The 17,554-nt window shown below is 44.5% G+C and overlaps 1 protein-coding gene across 1 annotated transcript in view; it reads right to left on the bottom strand.

Moving 5' to 3' along the window:
• Positions 1 to 2,197: 2,197 nt before the first annotated feature.
• LOC138373508 (meiosis-specific nuclear structural protein 1-like) overlaps positions 2,198 to 17,554 on the bottom strand; it is a 17,474-nt gene continuing 2,117 nt past the window's right edge. Inside the window, exon 2 of the mRNA XM_069339720.1 lies at positions 2,198 to 2,439. Within this exon, the coding sequence (XP_069195821.1) occupies positions 2,198 to 2,439 (242 nt within the window). The remainder of the gene's footprint in view (positions 2,440 to 17,554) is intronic.

The raw sequence follows: 17,554 nt of genomic DNA, 5'->3' as shown, positions 1-17,554 counted from the left end.
AGGTTTCAATGCAAAATTTCTTTAGGAGTGCTTTAATAGTCTGATGACTACGCTCAAGAGAACCCTGTGAAGTAGGATGATAGGGGCTGGACAATACCTGTGTGATGTTGAACTCCTCCAGTGTCTTCTTGAAAAGATCACTGGTGAAGTTGGTGCCACAGTCACTTTGAACCTCTCTTGGAAATCCATACTGGGTGAAGGTCTTCAATAGGTGTTTCACCACAGTAGCAGCCGTAATGTTCTTTACTGCAACTGCCATGGGGAATCTGGTGGTAGGACACAGGATAGTTAGTATATAGGCGTTGCCAGAACTGGTCCGGGGTAAAGGACCAACACAGTCTATGATGAGTCTGTGGAAAGGTTCCGCAGGCACCTGGATAGGAGCCAATGGAGCCTTGGGAATAGAGATGTTAGGTTTACCTGCCATCTAACATGTATGACATTGTTGCACGTAACTTTTGACGTCTTTAACCATACCTGGCCAGTAGTAGTCTTGTCTGATTCCGTGATAGGTTTTGTTAAAACTATAGTGAGAAAGTGCTCCATGTGCCAGGTGTAGAATATCGGGCCGTAGGCTGGTGGGACCCACTAGTTGTTCGACATTTGCCCAATCGTCATCCTCCTTCAGCTTACTGGGTCTGTACCTGCGGTAGAACAACTGATTCTCTAGGAAGAACCCAGGGATACTGTCAGGTTGAGTCTCATCCTGGAAGAATAACTGTGTTAATGAAGGATCCTCCCTCTGTAACTTACGGAACACCAACATAGTAAGATTCGGTGGTAGATTCTGATGGTCTTGAGGGACAGCGGTTGCAGTAGAGTCAGCTGGTTGCGGGCGTGCAGCTTGTGCACGGGTGGTCACCAAAACCGGAGGAGAAACTTCACTTTCTTGGACTTCTGCTGGAACATACTTAAAGATGGGATTGTCCACTACAGAGTTACACACCTGGGGTTTGTCCATGATGATCAGGTTGGAAGGTTGCAGATCTTCTGCCAAGTCATTGCCCAGGAGAAGTTGCACTCCAGACATGGGAAAAGGCTTTTCCCTGATGGCGACTTGGACTTCACCGGTCACGAAAGGACAATCCAGGTGAACTCTGGCAAGTGGATATGGAGTGGTAGCAGTGAGGTCAGTGATAAGGACGGTTTCTCCGGTGTAGGTGACTTTAGGCACAGCTGATTTCAATATTATTGAGTGAAGAGCCGCTGTGTCCCTCAAGAACTTCAATTTGAAACGTCCCTCCGAATCTGTACTGGTGGCAGAGACAGTTCCAGGATACAGGTGTTTGCTGAAGAGTGAAAGATCATTAATAGGAACACCAACATTCATCACAGGTTTATAGGACTTAGGAGGAGTAGGTTTGGGTTTAGGAGTTTCATTGCCTTTGTATTGAGCTTTCCCACATCTATCTATGGTATGTCCATAGAGTTTGCAATACTTACAATACAATTGAGAGCTCGCTTGATCGGTACTCACTTTATCATACCTATACGAAGACTTCTTACTGGAAGGTGGTGATGGTGTTAGCTGATGGATGAGGCTGTAGGTGTCAGCCGACTTCTCACATCTGATGTAGTCGGTTTCTTCTTTGTCTGCTAAATATAAATGGATGGGAGGGGGAACACCTCTAAAGAATTCTTCAACTAGCATGAGGTTGACGAGTTCTGAAAATGTAGAGACATGTGCTGCTTCCAGCCATTTCATGAAATATATTTTCTTTGCATTGGCAAATTCTAAAAAGGTGGTGGTACTTGCCTTTAGATAATCACGGAATTTTCGTCTGTAGCTTTCGGTGGAGAGACTGTAGGCGTCCAAAACTGCTTGCTTCAGGGTCTGGTAGTCATTCTCAGATGCTAAGGTTCTGAGAGTAACTGCAGCTCTACCTGTGAGATGCACTCTGAGAAGGGTAGACCATTGATCTGCAGGCCAGCTATGTTTTTTAGCTAGGGTCTCAAAAGTGGTAAAAAAGACATCAATCTCTGTCTCAACGAATGGTGGTATTAACTTACTTGCATGGGAGACATTGAAACTTACGGGAAGACTAGCTGTAGCTTGTTGGCGCTGGTTGTGGTGTGTAGTTTCCAACGTGAGTTTTTGTTGACGACATGCTAGAGCCATATCAGCTTGCTTCTTATCATGCTCGCGTTGCATCTCCAGGTGATGTTGTCTTGCTTCAAGCTGTACTCGCTCACGCTCTTAGAGTAGGGCAGCCTCCTCTTTCTTTAGGGCCATCTCCTCTTTCTTTAGGGCCATCTCCTCTTTCTTTAGGGCAGCCTCGCGTTCTCGTCGTTGTAGAGCTTCTTTCTCATATGCAGCTTGTTCTTGCAGTTGTTCCCGCTCGATTTTTGCTAGTTCGAGCTTCAATTTCATAGCTGCCAGAGCATGTTTATCTGCAATAGAATAGTTTTCGTGAGCTTCAGAGTCTATCTTTCCTTCATCTAAGAGATAATCCAAGATTAAATTATGCAAGTAATTTTTGTTGGCTCCATGGGGTTGATACTCGTGTGCAAGAGTTTGTAATTCGGTCCTCTTGGAACGACTTAAGTTCCCTACTTCACTTGCTGGATCGTTACGAAATGCTTGGAGACGACACATGGTGAAAAATAGCAAATAAATGTACAATGAATATACTTGCGATATGGTAAGGGTCAGTAACAGGAAGACGTGGCAACTGGTAACTATCCTGTGGTAATTTAATATTTAACAATTAACGTTAATGTTAGTATGGTAAATGATTAGTCAATCAAAATCGCAGGAAATCTTGTACCTGGTACTCAATGTAAGAGAATAAAGGCAAGAAAATCCTACTAAATAAATTAAACTGATAGTTTCTAAAACAAATAAAACATTTAATTGTTTTAAAAGTGAATAAGGTAGTCCAAGAATGTAGGGATACCTTGCCAAGTCTCTATAGGAAAGAAGCAAGGGTTTTCCTACTAAATGAAATATGATACTTAAAGAATTAACGATCTTTGTGCTCTGAAAAAAGAAAGCTAATTCCTTACCTAAGTAAATATCATCATCTCCGACCGACGTGTAGGGGTGCGAGTGTCAACTGGTGACTAGAACTGCTGTTGAGGTCCCAACTCAACAGCGTAATCCGTGCTAGAAGAACTATGGCCCTCTGTATCCTCCTTTGGTCGGATTGCAGAAGATAGGGTGCTTTAACCTGAAGACAAATCAAAGTACCAGGGAACCAAAATGATGATCTGCCGGAATGTGAGAAATATCCTAGAGACAAAAAAGGTGGAATACACGAGTAATAACACAGAGGGAGGAATGACCAATTAAGAGAATGACTGAGGCCTCCAGTCACCACGTAATCCAAAGTTATCCAACACTCACAATATGTTACCCTCGGAATGCACAAAATACACAGCGCCATATAAATATTAAAAGTAATGAAAATATTGAAAAGCAACTGTATCAAAGCCAAGTACACTTACCACAAATTGATGTTCTGGTACTAGTACCTGAGTGAAGCTCCTTGGGCAGGCCGCCATAAAAATGTGACGGGAAAGTGTACAAGTGTAGGTGTTCGGCAGTCCTCCTAATGGCTGGTGTCAATGCCTATCACATTTTAGAAAAAAAAGATCGACTGCTTTGCTGTTGTCTGTGGTAAAGTAAGGAAAGACACGCAAAACACATAGTATGAACAATGAAACTTTAATTAACTGTAAATCTTATGAACAAAGAGAACCCCTTGGCTATGTACAGTGCAAACAAACAAGTCAAAAAATATAATATAAAAATTAAGAACAAGGGTGACGTTACTCTACAAATAAAATAAAGACAAAAGAATGATTAAACAGGTACTGAGAATATAGCGCTAGCTGAGAGCATCCACCAATAAACAGAGCGTATATCAGTTGGTTGTTCACAGCTTGAGAGCACAAGGATATTCTAACTTCAATGGCTGGTTCAGGCCCAGACATCGACTTGGTAGAGGGCGCTGAGGTGCAGAGGTGTAGGTGTGCAGTCAGCGGGTCACCAATCAGAAGCAGGCAGGCTGGAATGGTAGTTTGCTGGTTGACGACGGTGGCAAGCCGGCATGGAGGGAGTGAGGAGTGAGGGGAGTTTAGGGTACGTTTGCCTCCTGGTCAAAACGTTTTGTGCTACTGGTAGACGTATCTTGAAGGTAGCATCTTAGTGTTATACATATATAAGTAACTTTACGTAGGGAAGAGCAGGCTCAATCTCTCTTGAAAGAGATTACCATCACAATATATATGGGCAGCTTTTGTTGATTAAGCCGAGAGCGCAAAACTGTTCGGAAAAGAAACCCACCAACGAGGTCAAGTGATCAAGTTAGTGATCAAGAAGCCCAATACTCCAGTTACAGAGAGAAGCCGAACCTCTAACTGTATCATGTGTCCTAGACCTGGTACACTTTCTATGGTAATCGACCATGGAAACAAACAGCCTTACAGACTATATTACTGATGACTCTTGATTCCAGACAATGGTCTTGTGTGCGTACCATACGGACAACGGTGCATATTCTACGAATAGTGAACCAAAAAGCATCTTTCTTGCAAAACAAAAACGTTTTCTGACAAGGCGTTGCAGTTACTGGTTTGTCTGTGTTTCAAGGACAGGTTATTCAGGATTTTTGTCACTGTGTGTTCCTTTTCTTAGTGGATAATTTATCAGATTTACATACTTCAAACTTCTTATTTACATACTTCAAAATTTCAGATTTAGTAGTAATAATTTTATCCAACCAACGCAACCTCTGCTCCCCTACCGTCGACGCTCCTCTGTTAAGCGATCGATGAGCAAAAGCACTCTGTGACCTGCTAGAAGATCCCTCCACACAGTTTAATGGTTAGGCACTTAGTGGACTCAACCCTCCACCTGTTTATAATAATGTCACCCAATCGGGTTCCACTATCAGTGTGAATATCTCTCCTGCCTATTCCGTTATCTACTCTACCGTATGATTTGTAAATGTTTGTAATTGTATTTTTCAAGCTAATATATTCTATATATAAATAAAAATGGAAATGTTCTTTTGTTCAAAATCGCTAATCTCCGAAAGTTCTTCACCGATTGCTTTGAAATTTTCACACAACGTTCCATTCGCATCCGAGCGGGTTTTTATATACATACTATATAGATGTCATGTCTGTGACGGTAAAGAAAAATGTTTTTTTCTGAAAAACAGTGTTTTTCATGTGTTTTTCTTGCAAGGGAAATCTTCGAAACCTCTTTACCGATTGCTTTGAAATTTTGACACATCGTTGCATGCGAATAGGAGCGTCTTTTTATTTATCTACTAGATACATGCCTCACCTGTGACAGGAAAAAACATGTTTTTTTTTTTAACCAGCGCTGTCTGTTGGACGTAAGTGCAACACACGCTTTTATCTCCGAAAGTTCTTCACCGATTGCTTTGAAATTTTGATTCAACATTGCATTCGCATAGGCGTATCTTTTTATATACCTACTATATAGATGCCACCCCACTGACAGGTAAAAACATGCGTTTCTGAAAAACAGCGCCATCTGTTACACATAATAGCAACAGGCACGCTATACTAATTATATCACGAATTCCATTTCAATATTTCCGATTGCATTGATAAATTTTATTTTCATAGACTTTGATTTACTTTATTTCAAAATTTAATAATTCTGTGTGACATTGTGTTAGAATTGAGCTGTGTTTTTTACCATACTATTCTTTTCGTAAGTATAAATATAGATGCCACACCTGTGACAGTTAAAACTTTGCTTTTCATGAAAAACAACGCCATCTGTTGCATGTAAGAGCAACACACATGCAATACGATATATGTTACAATTCCATTTCAATGTGCCTGACTGCATTGATAAATTGAATAATCATAGATTTTGATATATTTTAATTTTGATTTAATTATTTTGTGTGAATTGCGATGGAATTGAACTTTGTTGTTTATCATACCGTTCATTTCATGAGTATAGTTTATTTTTTTTCATCTATTCATTTCATTTTTTAACTTTTTTTTAATGTTTCAGTGATGGGAACATCAGATCACTTGATGTTCTTAATTTTCTGACGGGATCATCAGACCATTTTGAAAGGCATCGGACGAGGGAGTGGGGAATGGTGGGGATGACGAGGGGACAGAAGTGACAGATGGTGGGGAGGACGAGGGGACTAGCGAGGGGGGTAATGGTGGGGACGGACGAGGGGACGGGGGAGTTTGGGATGGTGGGGACGAGGGAATGGGGGAATGGAGAATAGTTGTTAGGACAAAGGGATAGGGGAGTTGGACATGGAAGAAAGATGGGGTGGTGAAGTGGGGAATGGTGGGGAGGGTGAGGGGACGGTGGAGGGGGGAATGGTGGGGAGGACTGGGGGTACAGGGAAGGTTGCTGTGGCTCAGCAACGCACACGCGTTGCTGAGCCACAGCAACGCGTGGCCGGGAACTGCTAGTATTAAATACATCTATAACTAGCAACACATTTCTTTACAAATAATTGTCCCCTAAACGATCTGGCAAAACCTTATGCATAATCTCAGAATCTTAATGGGCCCACACGAGAGAAAAAATAAAACATTGCTTAACCTGGTGGAGGTAAACATTGCCCTACGGCAGCAGTAAGAGACATGTGTCAGAACAATACACTGGAATACCCTAAAATATGTTAACAATGATCAGTATGAATTTTAGTCAACAAAAAAGATAGGCCAGACGAGGCACGCCTTAACTCTAACCCTTAATTTCCAAAAAATATCTTACAAAGCAGTTAGGCTTAATACGTTTTAGCTACGTAAATGGGTAAGGAAAGTATGTCTGCGTCTGTATACCAACAATCTCGATTCATAAATACCATAAAAGTGTATTACTTATAAAGATAATTGGCACATAATATACATCAGAATCAGTTCTGACATTTTCTAGGTATCAAATATTCAGCGTCTAGTTATAACGAAGCTACGAATATTGTCTCAGTGTCAAATGGAACAATGAAAAGCGCAACATGCAGGTGTGAGATGCGTCAGGTCGAAGAGCATGCAGGTGCAGTGTCTTGTTCTAGCACTGTGATGTGCAGTGCCTGGGGTTAGCGGTGACAGCTGCAGCGCTTGGACACAGCGCTGGCAGGTGCAGTGCTGTGACATCTCGGGGAATCAGAAAAATTACACCAGAAGTAAACATTGTATTTAACCTATTTCTAGTGAGACTCATTATCAATATCGCAAGAGGCATAAGCATGTCCAGACAGCATAAGGAGGACTGCTTGCAGTAATCAGAACAAGAATTCATCCAAAACGCAGATACGACATATTTTAGAACACTTTTAAATTATGAAGGAAGTTGAGAAGAATACCGCCACTCAGGACCCCAGGAATGATAAAGAGAACGTCTTCAATGCTTTGTTAAAAAATAATTATAATGATGTATATATCTAAAGTACAATTAATTAAAACATTATTCAGAGTATACGTAGGTACACAGTTAATGTAATTTATATAAAGCCACTATTGTAAATGCCGAAACAACAATGGACGGAAAAAATAATTCAAGTTCAAACACGTAATTCAAAAATAATTACGACAAATTTAATGGTATTAAAAAACAGGCTCCAAAGCCCCTGTCTCTAAGCATTCGAATGAATGTTTAGAGACAGGGTCCAAGAGCCGAAGCACACTCCACCCAAATCGCAAATATGTGAGATGAGAGCGCACATAAAATAAGTAATCTTGACAAGTTGAGGAGCATCCCTCCCTGACCCCTGTGGTAAACACTCCCCAGGATGAGTGTCGGGTCGTCATCAGGTTCCCAAGGCCCCAAAGATTTTATTCTGGCTATAGGATTAACCCTCCCATTAAAGCCTTCAAGGCGACATTCTGTGGTGAAGGAGCACAAGAGCGGAAAACTCTTGACACCTCTCTTACTTCATCATTGCCATAAAAGACCACGGGACCATATCCCTGGAGAGAGAGAGAGAGAGAGAGAGAGAGAGAGAGAGAGAGAGAGAGAGAGAGAGAGAGAGAGAGAGAGAGAGAGAGAGAGAGAGAGAGAGAGAGAGAGAGAGAGAGAGAGAGAGAGAGAGAGAGAGAGAGAGAGAGAGAGAGAGAGAGAGAGAGAGAGAGAGAGAGAGAGAGAGAGAGAGAGAGAGAGAGAGAGAGAGAGAGAGAGAGAGAGAGAGAGAGAGAGAGAGAGAGAGAGAGAGAGAGAGAGAGAGAGAGAGAGAGAGAGAGATCTAGTGTTCTTCCAGCGCCAGAGGCTGCGGGGACTCGACAAGGGTCAAACGTAACACGTTTGTCGACTGATTCGTAAAGTCTTTTCGTGAACCACATTACATCTCTTCGTTATCCCAGGTGATTCTCATAACATCTGTCGCATCCCGAAGTGGATGGCCGTCCGTTCAGAGCATTCCGAGACCAATCCCTCTAGGATATACAGGTAAATCAGTATCCCACTAGCAGTGATTCACCAGTCCACCCAAGAATAGAATGCCAGGACACCATTCACAAAGCTTATTCTTGTCTGCGCTGTTAAGTAAAGATGGACTATGTTCAATACTGAGTTATTATTTCATGTTCCAGCTTCAGCCTGTTCGCTCTCCTGTGCTTGTCTCTATAAGCGAGCATTAATGGCATTGATATGTTTCTTCTTCTTCATGCGTTTTGTGTACATTTTCTCGTTAAATTTTTCTCTATTTCAGTTGATCTTCCTGCAGTTTGTCAGTTAATCAGTATGTCTTTCTCACTTTTTCTCCTTGTCTGTTTGTCTCTCTCTATTTTTTCGGCTCCTCTATATTTCACATCTTTCCCATTTACGTATATTTCTCTATTTTTGACAGTAATATAGTCAGTTGTTGCAGTGTTATCATATAGGGCGTTGGCCTTGTGTTTCTGTTGTCGTAATGGGAATTGCGCGTTACTGTTATCATAACTGGTTTCGCACTTCTGTTGTCGTAATTAAAATTGGTTCCTCGTTTCTTATATCGTTCAGGGAGATGAGAGCCTCTACCCTTGTTCCATGCAGTCATTGCCCTCAAAGCATAATACATTTTTTCTTTCAATAATTCGTCTTTTTTTTATGTACGAAAATATTATTATATTTTTATTTACATGAGGCGCAGATTCATAATATACCTGAGAATATTCCCGTCTGCAAACAGGTTCAGTTGTTATTGTGACGGTGTCCACCCCTGTATTTCTTACTTCCCAGCTTAGAAGAGTCATATCTCCATAGCCTAAGTGTTCTCTAATGTTCAGGGAAATTTTCATGTGTTAGAGAGCAGGGACCGTGATTAAGCTGGCTGTAAAGTGGCCAGTTAAGTTTGAAAATGCAAGGGGCTTACGCCTTTTGAAGTACAGGACGGTGACGAGGCATCCTGTTTCCCGCCAAGACGTCCTGACCCTTCCCAGCACCTGATTGGCCAAGTGAGGTCACGTGCCAGAAGTGACCAATGACGAGAGCCCTCAGGTGGTGTGACGTCATGAGGCGAGGGGCGGCTGGCGCCAGGGGCGGGAAGACAGTACGTCACGAGCCTTCAGAGAGGAAAGACGCGCTCGAGTGAGCTCCGAACCTAGAGAGCCCTTACCAATAGATTTAAGCTCTGCTTCGATTCTGCAGACAGTCTGGGAAGCCATCCAACTTCCAAGGAGTGACCGGAGGCAAGGACGGACCGGATTGAAGCGCCTAGAGATGTATCAAGAGTCTGCAGCAGAGGGAACGTTGGGCTGGTGACGTTTGGGACGCCCATTAGAGGACAACGTCTTACACATCAAGCAAGAAGCTAGGGCCGGGTCCAAATCTACTGGCAATTAAGGTGAGGGGGGAGCTGTGCTGGACTGTGAAGAGTCGGCAGTGCCAGTGAGTTTGGAGGACGACGACGGAGGTACCTGTCTACAGTACCCCAGAGAATAGGAGGAAGGCAGTACCTGTTGGATGTGAGCACGGCGAGAACACGTTACCACGAAGGCGACGAAGGAACCTGTGTGTGTGTGGGAACTGTTCATCAGGAGACCAGAAGCCAGAACCAGGAACCTCAACATCCCTCAACAGAGGACGAGTCAGCTTCGTGGTTGGAGTGAAATAAGGTAGATAATTGTCCCTCCCTTACCCCTTTTTGAGCTAGGCGAGTTAGGGAATTTTATATGTTGTGAACATTTCTCCTCATTTTATTGTCTGAGTGACAGGACTTTAGGCTAGGAGACAGAAACTCATTTATGCATGAGTTGATGTGGGCGAGCATTAGCCTGGAGATGTTAGTGATCCTGGAAGGGTAGTTGGTGTGCAAGGAGCCAGCAACGTACCCTGAAACGCACAGCTGATTGCATCGCTGGAGGCGTGGGAAACTACGACGTTCTGACAGCTAGAGTCGTCAGCTGATCGTGCTGCCAGAGGCGCGAGGTGTGTGCCCGCGCCAGGGGAGTGGGTCCAGTCAGCTGATGTGTTGCCAGAGACATGTCATCGATAAATGCTGCCACCAGCGGATGATTCCTACATAGACATTTCTTTATGCCACATATAAATGTATATATGTCTTTCTGCAGTAAACTTTTAAATTAACTGAGAAGTTTAAGTGAGCTTTCATTCTCTAGTGCTATATTTATGTATATCTATGAGACTGTTAATGACACCTTGCACTGCACATGATATTGCATCCTTGTTTAAGATATCCATTAAGGCCACTGACGTGTTTCTGGGACATGAGCATAAACACCCAGCTGGCGACCTGAGTAGACTAGATAAAGAAGTGGAAGAAAGCGTTCCAGTGTCAGGTATTATAGTCTTGTGGGTTGGTGCCGTTGTCGTCGTTGTTCCTCCTTTACGGACAACCCAACCCACAACTCGGAAGAGTGCTTATACCTCACTAGGAGATCACCCTTGGCGCTTCTGGTTCTTGGAGAGGGGCTCAACGTCAAACGTTTAGGGGATGCGGCTCCAACACTTAGCCCCGTTGTCACGTGCACACACCCACTCGAGCCGCTGTGACTCCCCACTCTCTCCTTAGGTGATATGATCTCAATCCCCTTTTGACTTATTAGTATTACCTTCTATCCTGTCCACAGCAGTGATTCTTGGTTCTCTCTCTCTCTCCCTCCTTCTTTACTACCTCCTGGGAAGCCTCACTAGGACAAGGGCAAACACCAGCAAATTGGGATACATTTACTGGACGAAGCACATACACAATACATACACACATATAAAAATAATGAATCCTATACTCTATAATATTACAATCAGGTTGCAATCCAACATCATCAGAACTCTATCATCAGCTTATCAAGTGGAATCCTATCACCTGGTTCACCACCTGATACTATCAACCTCCTCAAGTTGATCAAGTCTACATACACTGTTGCACCATCAGCAAGAGAATATATATATGTATCTATAAATGTGTACAAAGAAAATCAGCATTTGAATGCAATAACATATATCAGTATAAATGTTCATTGATACACAACAATGATCAATCGATCACTCTATCAGTCCTAGAACGCATACGTCTGTGGGTCATCCAGCCTACGACTGTAACTCTGAACTTCAGTATAAAACACTCCTTGACATAAGAATGCCAACAATCACTCACCTCTCACTGCGTCTTGCACGCTAATGACAACCAAACACTATCAACTCCCTACAAGTAATCCACCAGAACTTCCCTTCCACCTCTGGAAGTTCACTACCCTGATATCTTCAGGTTCTTCCGGGCTTCACTACCAGGATCCTCTGCAGCTCCTCCAGGCTGCTATCATGAAGTTTCCTTGAGCAACTACGGTGCTTCACCCTTCTGCTAGGGTCCTCCACAGCTCTCTTGGCTGCTACACCATGAAGTTTCCTCGAGCAACTATGGTGCTTCACCACCTCTACAGAAGCACGTGACACTCCTCTTCACTGCTTCTCCTCACAGCTCGAGGTCCTCTGCTCCACTACCTTGGAGTCTCATCAATTACTTCATCTATGCTGGCTTCGAAGTTCTCAGCAACTTCTTCCCCAAAGACAAACCTGCAACCCATCGACACTCCAATAAAAATGTTTCCCTTTAACACATAAACAATAATAATCACACAATATGTTTGCCTCAAACCTCTATCTGTCCTCTACATACCGTGAGAGTGGACTCCCCCGTTTTGGGCGGGTCCATACTCCACCTCGCCCTGTGGCGGTCCTCACTCACGCTGGTAGGGTCCTTCGCCGTCAGGAGCCGGGCTCCCTCAGTTGCCTGCCAGCGCTCAGAGGGGACGGACGTCGCTCCGTGTTCCTCTCTCTACACTCTCTTATTTTAGGCTATCTGCCTTATCAAAACATGTCTAACTTATTAATAAACATTGCTACTGTCGCTAGGCACACGACCAACTACAAGCAACCACTATGAACTGGCGTATATCGTGCTTACCACAGATTGTCAGGTCGAGGGCGCTCCTCCCTCTGACGAAGCTTGGTCAGGGCGCTTCCACGGCCCACAATAATGTCTCTGGGCTCTTTAATAAACACTCTTGGTCGCCCACGACTTGAGACCACACGTCCCCAGCTCGATTCCACAGCTGGTGCGTCTGCACACTTCTCTTCTCTTGGAGATATATCACTAGGGGTTCCCTTCTGACAGGAGCTCAACGGAGCGCGACTTTCCCCCTGCGATGTCTGGCCTCAAGTGAGGTCAGAGCCCTCCAAAAACGAGCCTCACGCTTCCAGCAAAATGTCCACATCTCCTAGCAAGTCATTTATCTGTTTTCTTCTTCATTGCCCATAATCTCAAATCGTTATTTATATCCACGCAACTATTTTACATATGGGTTATCACCTCAATGTTTGCTAGACCTTCTAATCAGGTCAGGCTTGATGAATAACTCTCAAGGGGGGAGATTCGTTTCTCCTGCAGGCTGAGATCATAACACTCCCCTCCCCTTATTTTTGAGAGTTATTCCAGTGGCAAAGCTTGGGATAATACATCCGCCACCACACTGTCTCGTTCTTCAACCGACTGGTTCGACCGGTTGATCTGCTTACGTACTCCCTTAGGAGTCTACAATTAGTTCGTTGCTCCTTGCAACATCTGGCTCACAACTCGTCAGAAATATGATCTTCTCATAAACGATTTGACTTCTCTGGCACCTCTTGACTAGGCTGTCCTCCTTGGACGCCTGCACTCCATCAGTAATTCTACTTATTGTTTCCACCCTCCGTTTCCTCGTCTTCCTCCCTTCATGTCCAGAGTCAGACATCTACTGTCTGTACCTCCTCTGTCGTCTTCACTCTTCCATCTACTCCCATTATACTTCCATCTCCTGTCATCATACTTCACTCCCTCATCTTCACCGACAATCCTCCCTTTCGTCTCCTCATTTATCCAAGGCCTCATCCTGTTTGACTTCCATCGAGTCCTCGGCTTTCTTCTATCCATCCATGCTTGCATCATCATCCTCTTCCCACACTTCTCATCTTTATACAATTCCCTTTCTTCTCCTTCAACTCTTCTTCGTTCCCTAAAAGTTTCTTCGAGCACTGTACTACATCCAACATGCACTCGACCGTACATGTCGCTTTACCTCTCCTAGTGTGCTCGTACGCTATCTCTCGACACATACTGTCTCTTCTCCTTTCATTTTCTCGGCTATTACTCTTCTTCACTATCTTTTCTTCACGTTTTCTGTGAAACATGTCAACTGACATCTCAAACAACTTAACTCTACTATCCAGATGCCTCTGTGCTCGTGGACCACTTGACGCTCTACTCTCGTCCTCCGTATGTCCACATCTTTCCTCAGTCCTACTCAGCACAGTTGCATTCACCTTCCGACTCTTAATTTCAGCGGGCTGGGCTCTACTCAGGTCCGCTCTCTTCACATGATTCTTCTTCGGCTGGGCCATCTTCACTTTTGACCTCACCGAGACTTCATTTTCCTGGGCTGGACCTTCATCAAACAGCCATGCTATATCTACATCGATAACTTCTACCGGTTTAATCGACATTGTCTCATCTTCTCCAGCGTCTTCCTCGTCGGCCACCTCTGCGTTCATCACTACCGAGACAGGGTTTTCAATGGCTTGGCGGTCTCCTGACGCATCTCCTGGGATGTCAATCAGGTTCACACTCTCAGGTGTCCCACCTGTGCCGTGGCCTTCTGGGCACTCCTCTGGCACAGTCTCAGCCATGACTCTTGGCAACACCTTTGTCCCGCACAAGTCATTCCCCAGGATCACTTGGACTCCTGGAACAGGTATGTCGGGGCACACTCCCAACATCACCTCTGCCGACACATATTCCGACCTTAACTGGACAGCACATACGGGTATGTCACTCTCAGACAATAACCCATATACTTTCATCTTCCCACTGCCAGCTAACCGTCGATCATTCCCAATCAGGCTTCTCGCAATCAAGCTCTGATTAGCTCTGGTATCTCTTAAGATACCAACTTCTACCTCAGGTTGGCCTCTTATACTGATCCAACCTTGCTCATGAACAGCCTATACCTCTCGTTCACTAAGTTCGCTCTCTGTGGTTTGTCTCGGAACACATTAGTATATTTACTTCGGGGGTCACACATGGCCAGGGTCACAACTCTTTTGCCCTGCCGACAGTCTCGCATCACGTGACCCACTCCGATTACAATTGTAACACCTCACCTGGGAAAAGTCTCTTCTATATGTACCAAAGCGGCTCTGACTTTGTCCACTCGCTTGAGAGTTCCTCGGGCCAGGCACACTACTCGTACTCTGTGGAGCTTTACTGGACTCTCGATTTCCCGGATAACGATTAGCTTCTCGTTTAGCTCCTCCATCTTCACTTTCAGACGAAGTGCGTGACCTACTCTTCTGAGTTTTAGGGTACTTACTTTTATCTGCCCATTTATCAAAATTCTTCTCACCCCAGACTCCTCTGGGTTTCTCATAATTTCTTCCTCCCCAGACTCCACTGGGTCTGCCATTGCTGTGTCTCACCTCGCTTCTCACTCTGTTCTCCCTCAAGCTCTTGTACGCTTCGGTAATCATATCCGCCCTATCTGCGGCATCTTTCACCTCCTTTATCCCTGCTTCTTGGATCTTGAACTTTGTTTTGGGATGCATCATCTCCAAGAACTTCTCCATGACCATCAGTTGCTTCAGGTCAGCGTAAGATCCAACTCCAGCAGCCTCAATCCACTTCTGGAATCGTCTTTCCAGATCTCTTACTGTCTCAGGAAAAGTACATGCTCCAACCTTCACCATCTTTCTGAAGCGCTTTCTATAAGCTTCTGGGGTTAACTGAAACGAGCGCAATATGCTGCTCTTTACCGAGGCATAATCCTGGCACTCTTCCAGTGACAATTGGGTGTATGCCTCCCTGGGTGCACCGGTCAATCTTAACTGGACCAGCTGGGCCCATTCCTCCTGTGGCCACTCCTTGATGCTGGCTACTTTTTCAAAGTGCTCGAAGAAGCTCTCTGCCTCTTCGGGAACAAACAAGGGAATGTCCTTCTCCCTAACTCTAACATCTGGTGGGTGTGATACCTGGGTGGTGCTCTCTGGCAACCCATGTTCAATCCTTTGCTCAGCCAAGGTTCTGTTCGCTTCTATCTGCATTTGTTTTGTTCTCTCTTTTTCTTTTTCGACCTCTAGTCTTGTTTTCTCTTTTTCTACCTCCAGTCTGGCTTTCTCTTTTTCTACTTCCAGTCTGGTTTTCTCTTTTATCTGGAGTTCTAATTTCATCTTTTCCAGCTGGAACTGTCTCTCCTTGTCCTCACGCTGCATCTGGAGCTCTAACTGGAATCTCTCCAAGCTCCTATTCCGGCTACTCCTGCTACTGTGGCTACTCTTGCTGCTCCTACTCGATACCTGGGATCTCACTTCATCCTGCCCATCATCCTCCTTTCCACTTTCAACTCCTCTTTGGGCTCCTTGCTCTGCCGCTTCACTTCTGGCTCTCAACTGTCTAAGGATCTCATCCTTCATCCCAGCTACCTTAGATGCTCTCAACCTGATGCCACATTTTTCTGCTATTTGTTTTTTATTGATCCCTCGTGCAACCTTCTAAGTCCTCAGGCTTGCCTGACTCCACAAATGCTTGCACCTTATCCATCTTTGTCCTGTGAGTCTTCCCAAGAGAGAGAATATACACCTGCGGTCACACAGTTTATTTCAGCAAGGGTGTACAAATCCACTCTTGGACAGGGTGTGGGTGTGTCAGTTCACTCTCCCGGACACAGGCCCCCAATTTGTTATAGGGTGGGTTGGTGCCGTTGTCGTCGTTGTTCCTTTACGGACAACCCAACCCACAACTCGGTAGAGTGCTTATACCTCACTAGGAGATCACCCTTGGCGCTTCTGCCTCTTGGAGAGGGGCTCAACGTCAAACGTTTAGGGGATGCGGCTCCAACACTTAGCCTCGTTGTCACGTGCACACACCCACTCGAGCCGCTGTGACTCCCCACTCTCTCCTTAGGTGATATGATCTCCTCAATCCCCTTTTGACTTATTAGTATTACCTTCTACCCTGTCCACAGCAGTGATTCTTGGTTCTTTCTCTCTCTCCCTCCTTCTTTACTACCTCCTGGGAAGCCTCACTAGGACAAGGACAAACACCAGCAAATTGGGATACATTTACTGGACGAAGCACATACACAATACATACACACATATAATAATAATGAATCCTATACTCTATCATATTACAATCAGGTTGCAATCCAACATCATCAGCTTATCAAGTGGTATCCCACCACTTGATATCAGGTGGTGAACCACCTGGTTCACCACCTGATACTATCAACCTCCTCAAGTTGATCAAGTCTACATACACTGTTGCACCATCAGCAAGAGAATATATATATGTATCTATAAATGTGTACAAAGAAAATCAGCATTTGAAGGCAGTAACATATATCAGTATAAATGTTCATTGATACACAACAATGATCAATCGATCACTCTATCAGTCCTAGAACGCATACGTCTGTGGGTCATCCAGCCTACGACTGTAACTCTGAACTTCAGTATAAAACACTCCTTGACATAAGAATGCCAACAATCACTCACCTCTCACTGCGTCTTGCACGCTAATGACAACCAAACACTATCAACTCCCTACAAGTAATCCACCAGAACTTCCCTTCCACCTCTGGAAGTTCACTACCCTGATATCTTCAGGTTCTTCCGGGCTTCACTACCAGGATCCTCTGCAGCTCCTCCAGGCTGCTATCATGAAGTTTCCTTGAGCAACTACGGTGCTTCACCCTTCTGCTAGGGTCCTCCACAGCTCTCTTGGCTGCTACACCATGAAGTTTCCTCGAGCAACTATGGTGCTTCACCACCTCTACAGAAGCATGTGACACTCCTCTTCACTGCTTCTCCTCACAGCTCGAGGTCCTCTGGTCCACTACCTTGGAGTCTCATCAATTACTTCATCTATGCTGGCTTCGAAGTTCTCAGCAACTTCTTCCCCAAAGACAAACCTGCAACCCATCGACACTCCAATAAAAATGTTTCCCCTTTAACACATAAACAAAAATAATCACACAATATGTTTGCCTCAAACCTCTATCTGTCCTCTACATACCGTGAGAGTGGACTCCCCCGTTTTGGGCGGGTCCATACTCCACCTCGCCCTGTGGCGGTCCT

Source organism: Procambarus clarkii, chromosome 42, assembly GCF_040958095.1.
Source record: "Procambarus clarkii isolate CNS0578487 chromosome 42, FALCON_Pclarkii_2.0, whole genome shotgun sequence".
Lineage (NCBI taxonomy): Eukaryota > Metazoa > Arthropoda > Malacostraca > Decapoda > Cambaridae > Procambarus > Procambarus clarkii.
Note: the sequence above shows the minus strand (reverse complement) of the source record. Positions and strands in the feature narration are given on the sequence as shown.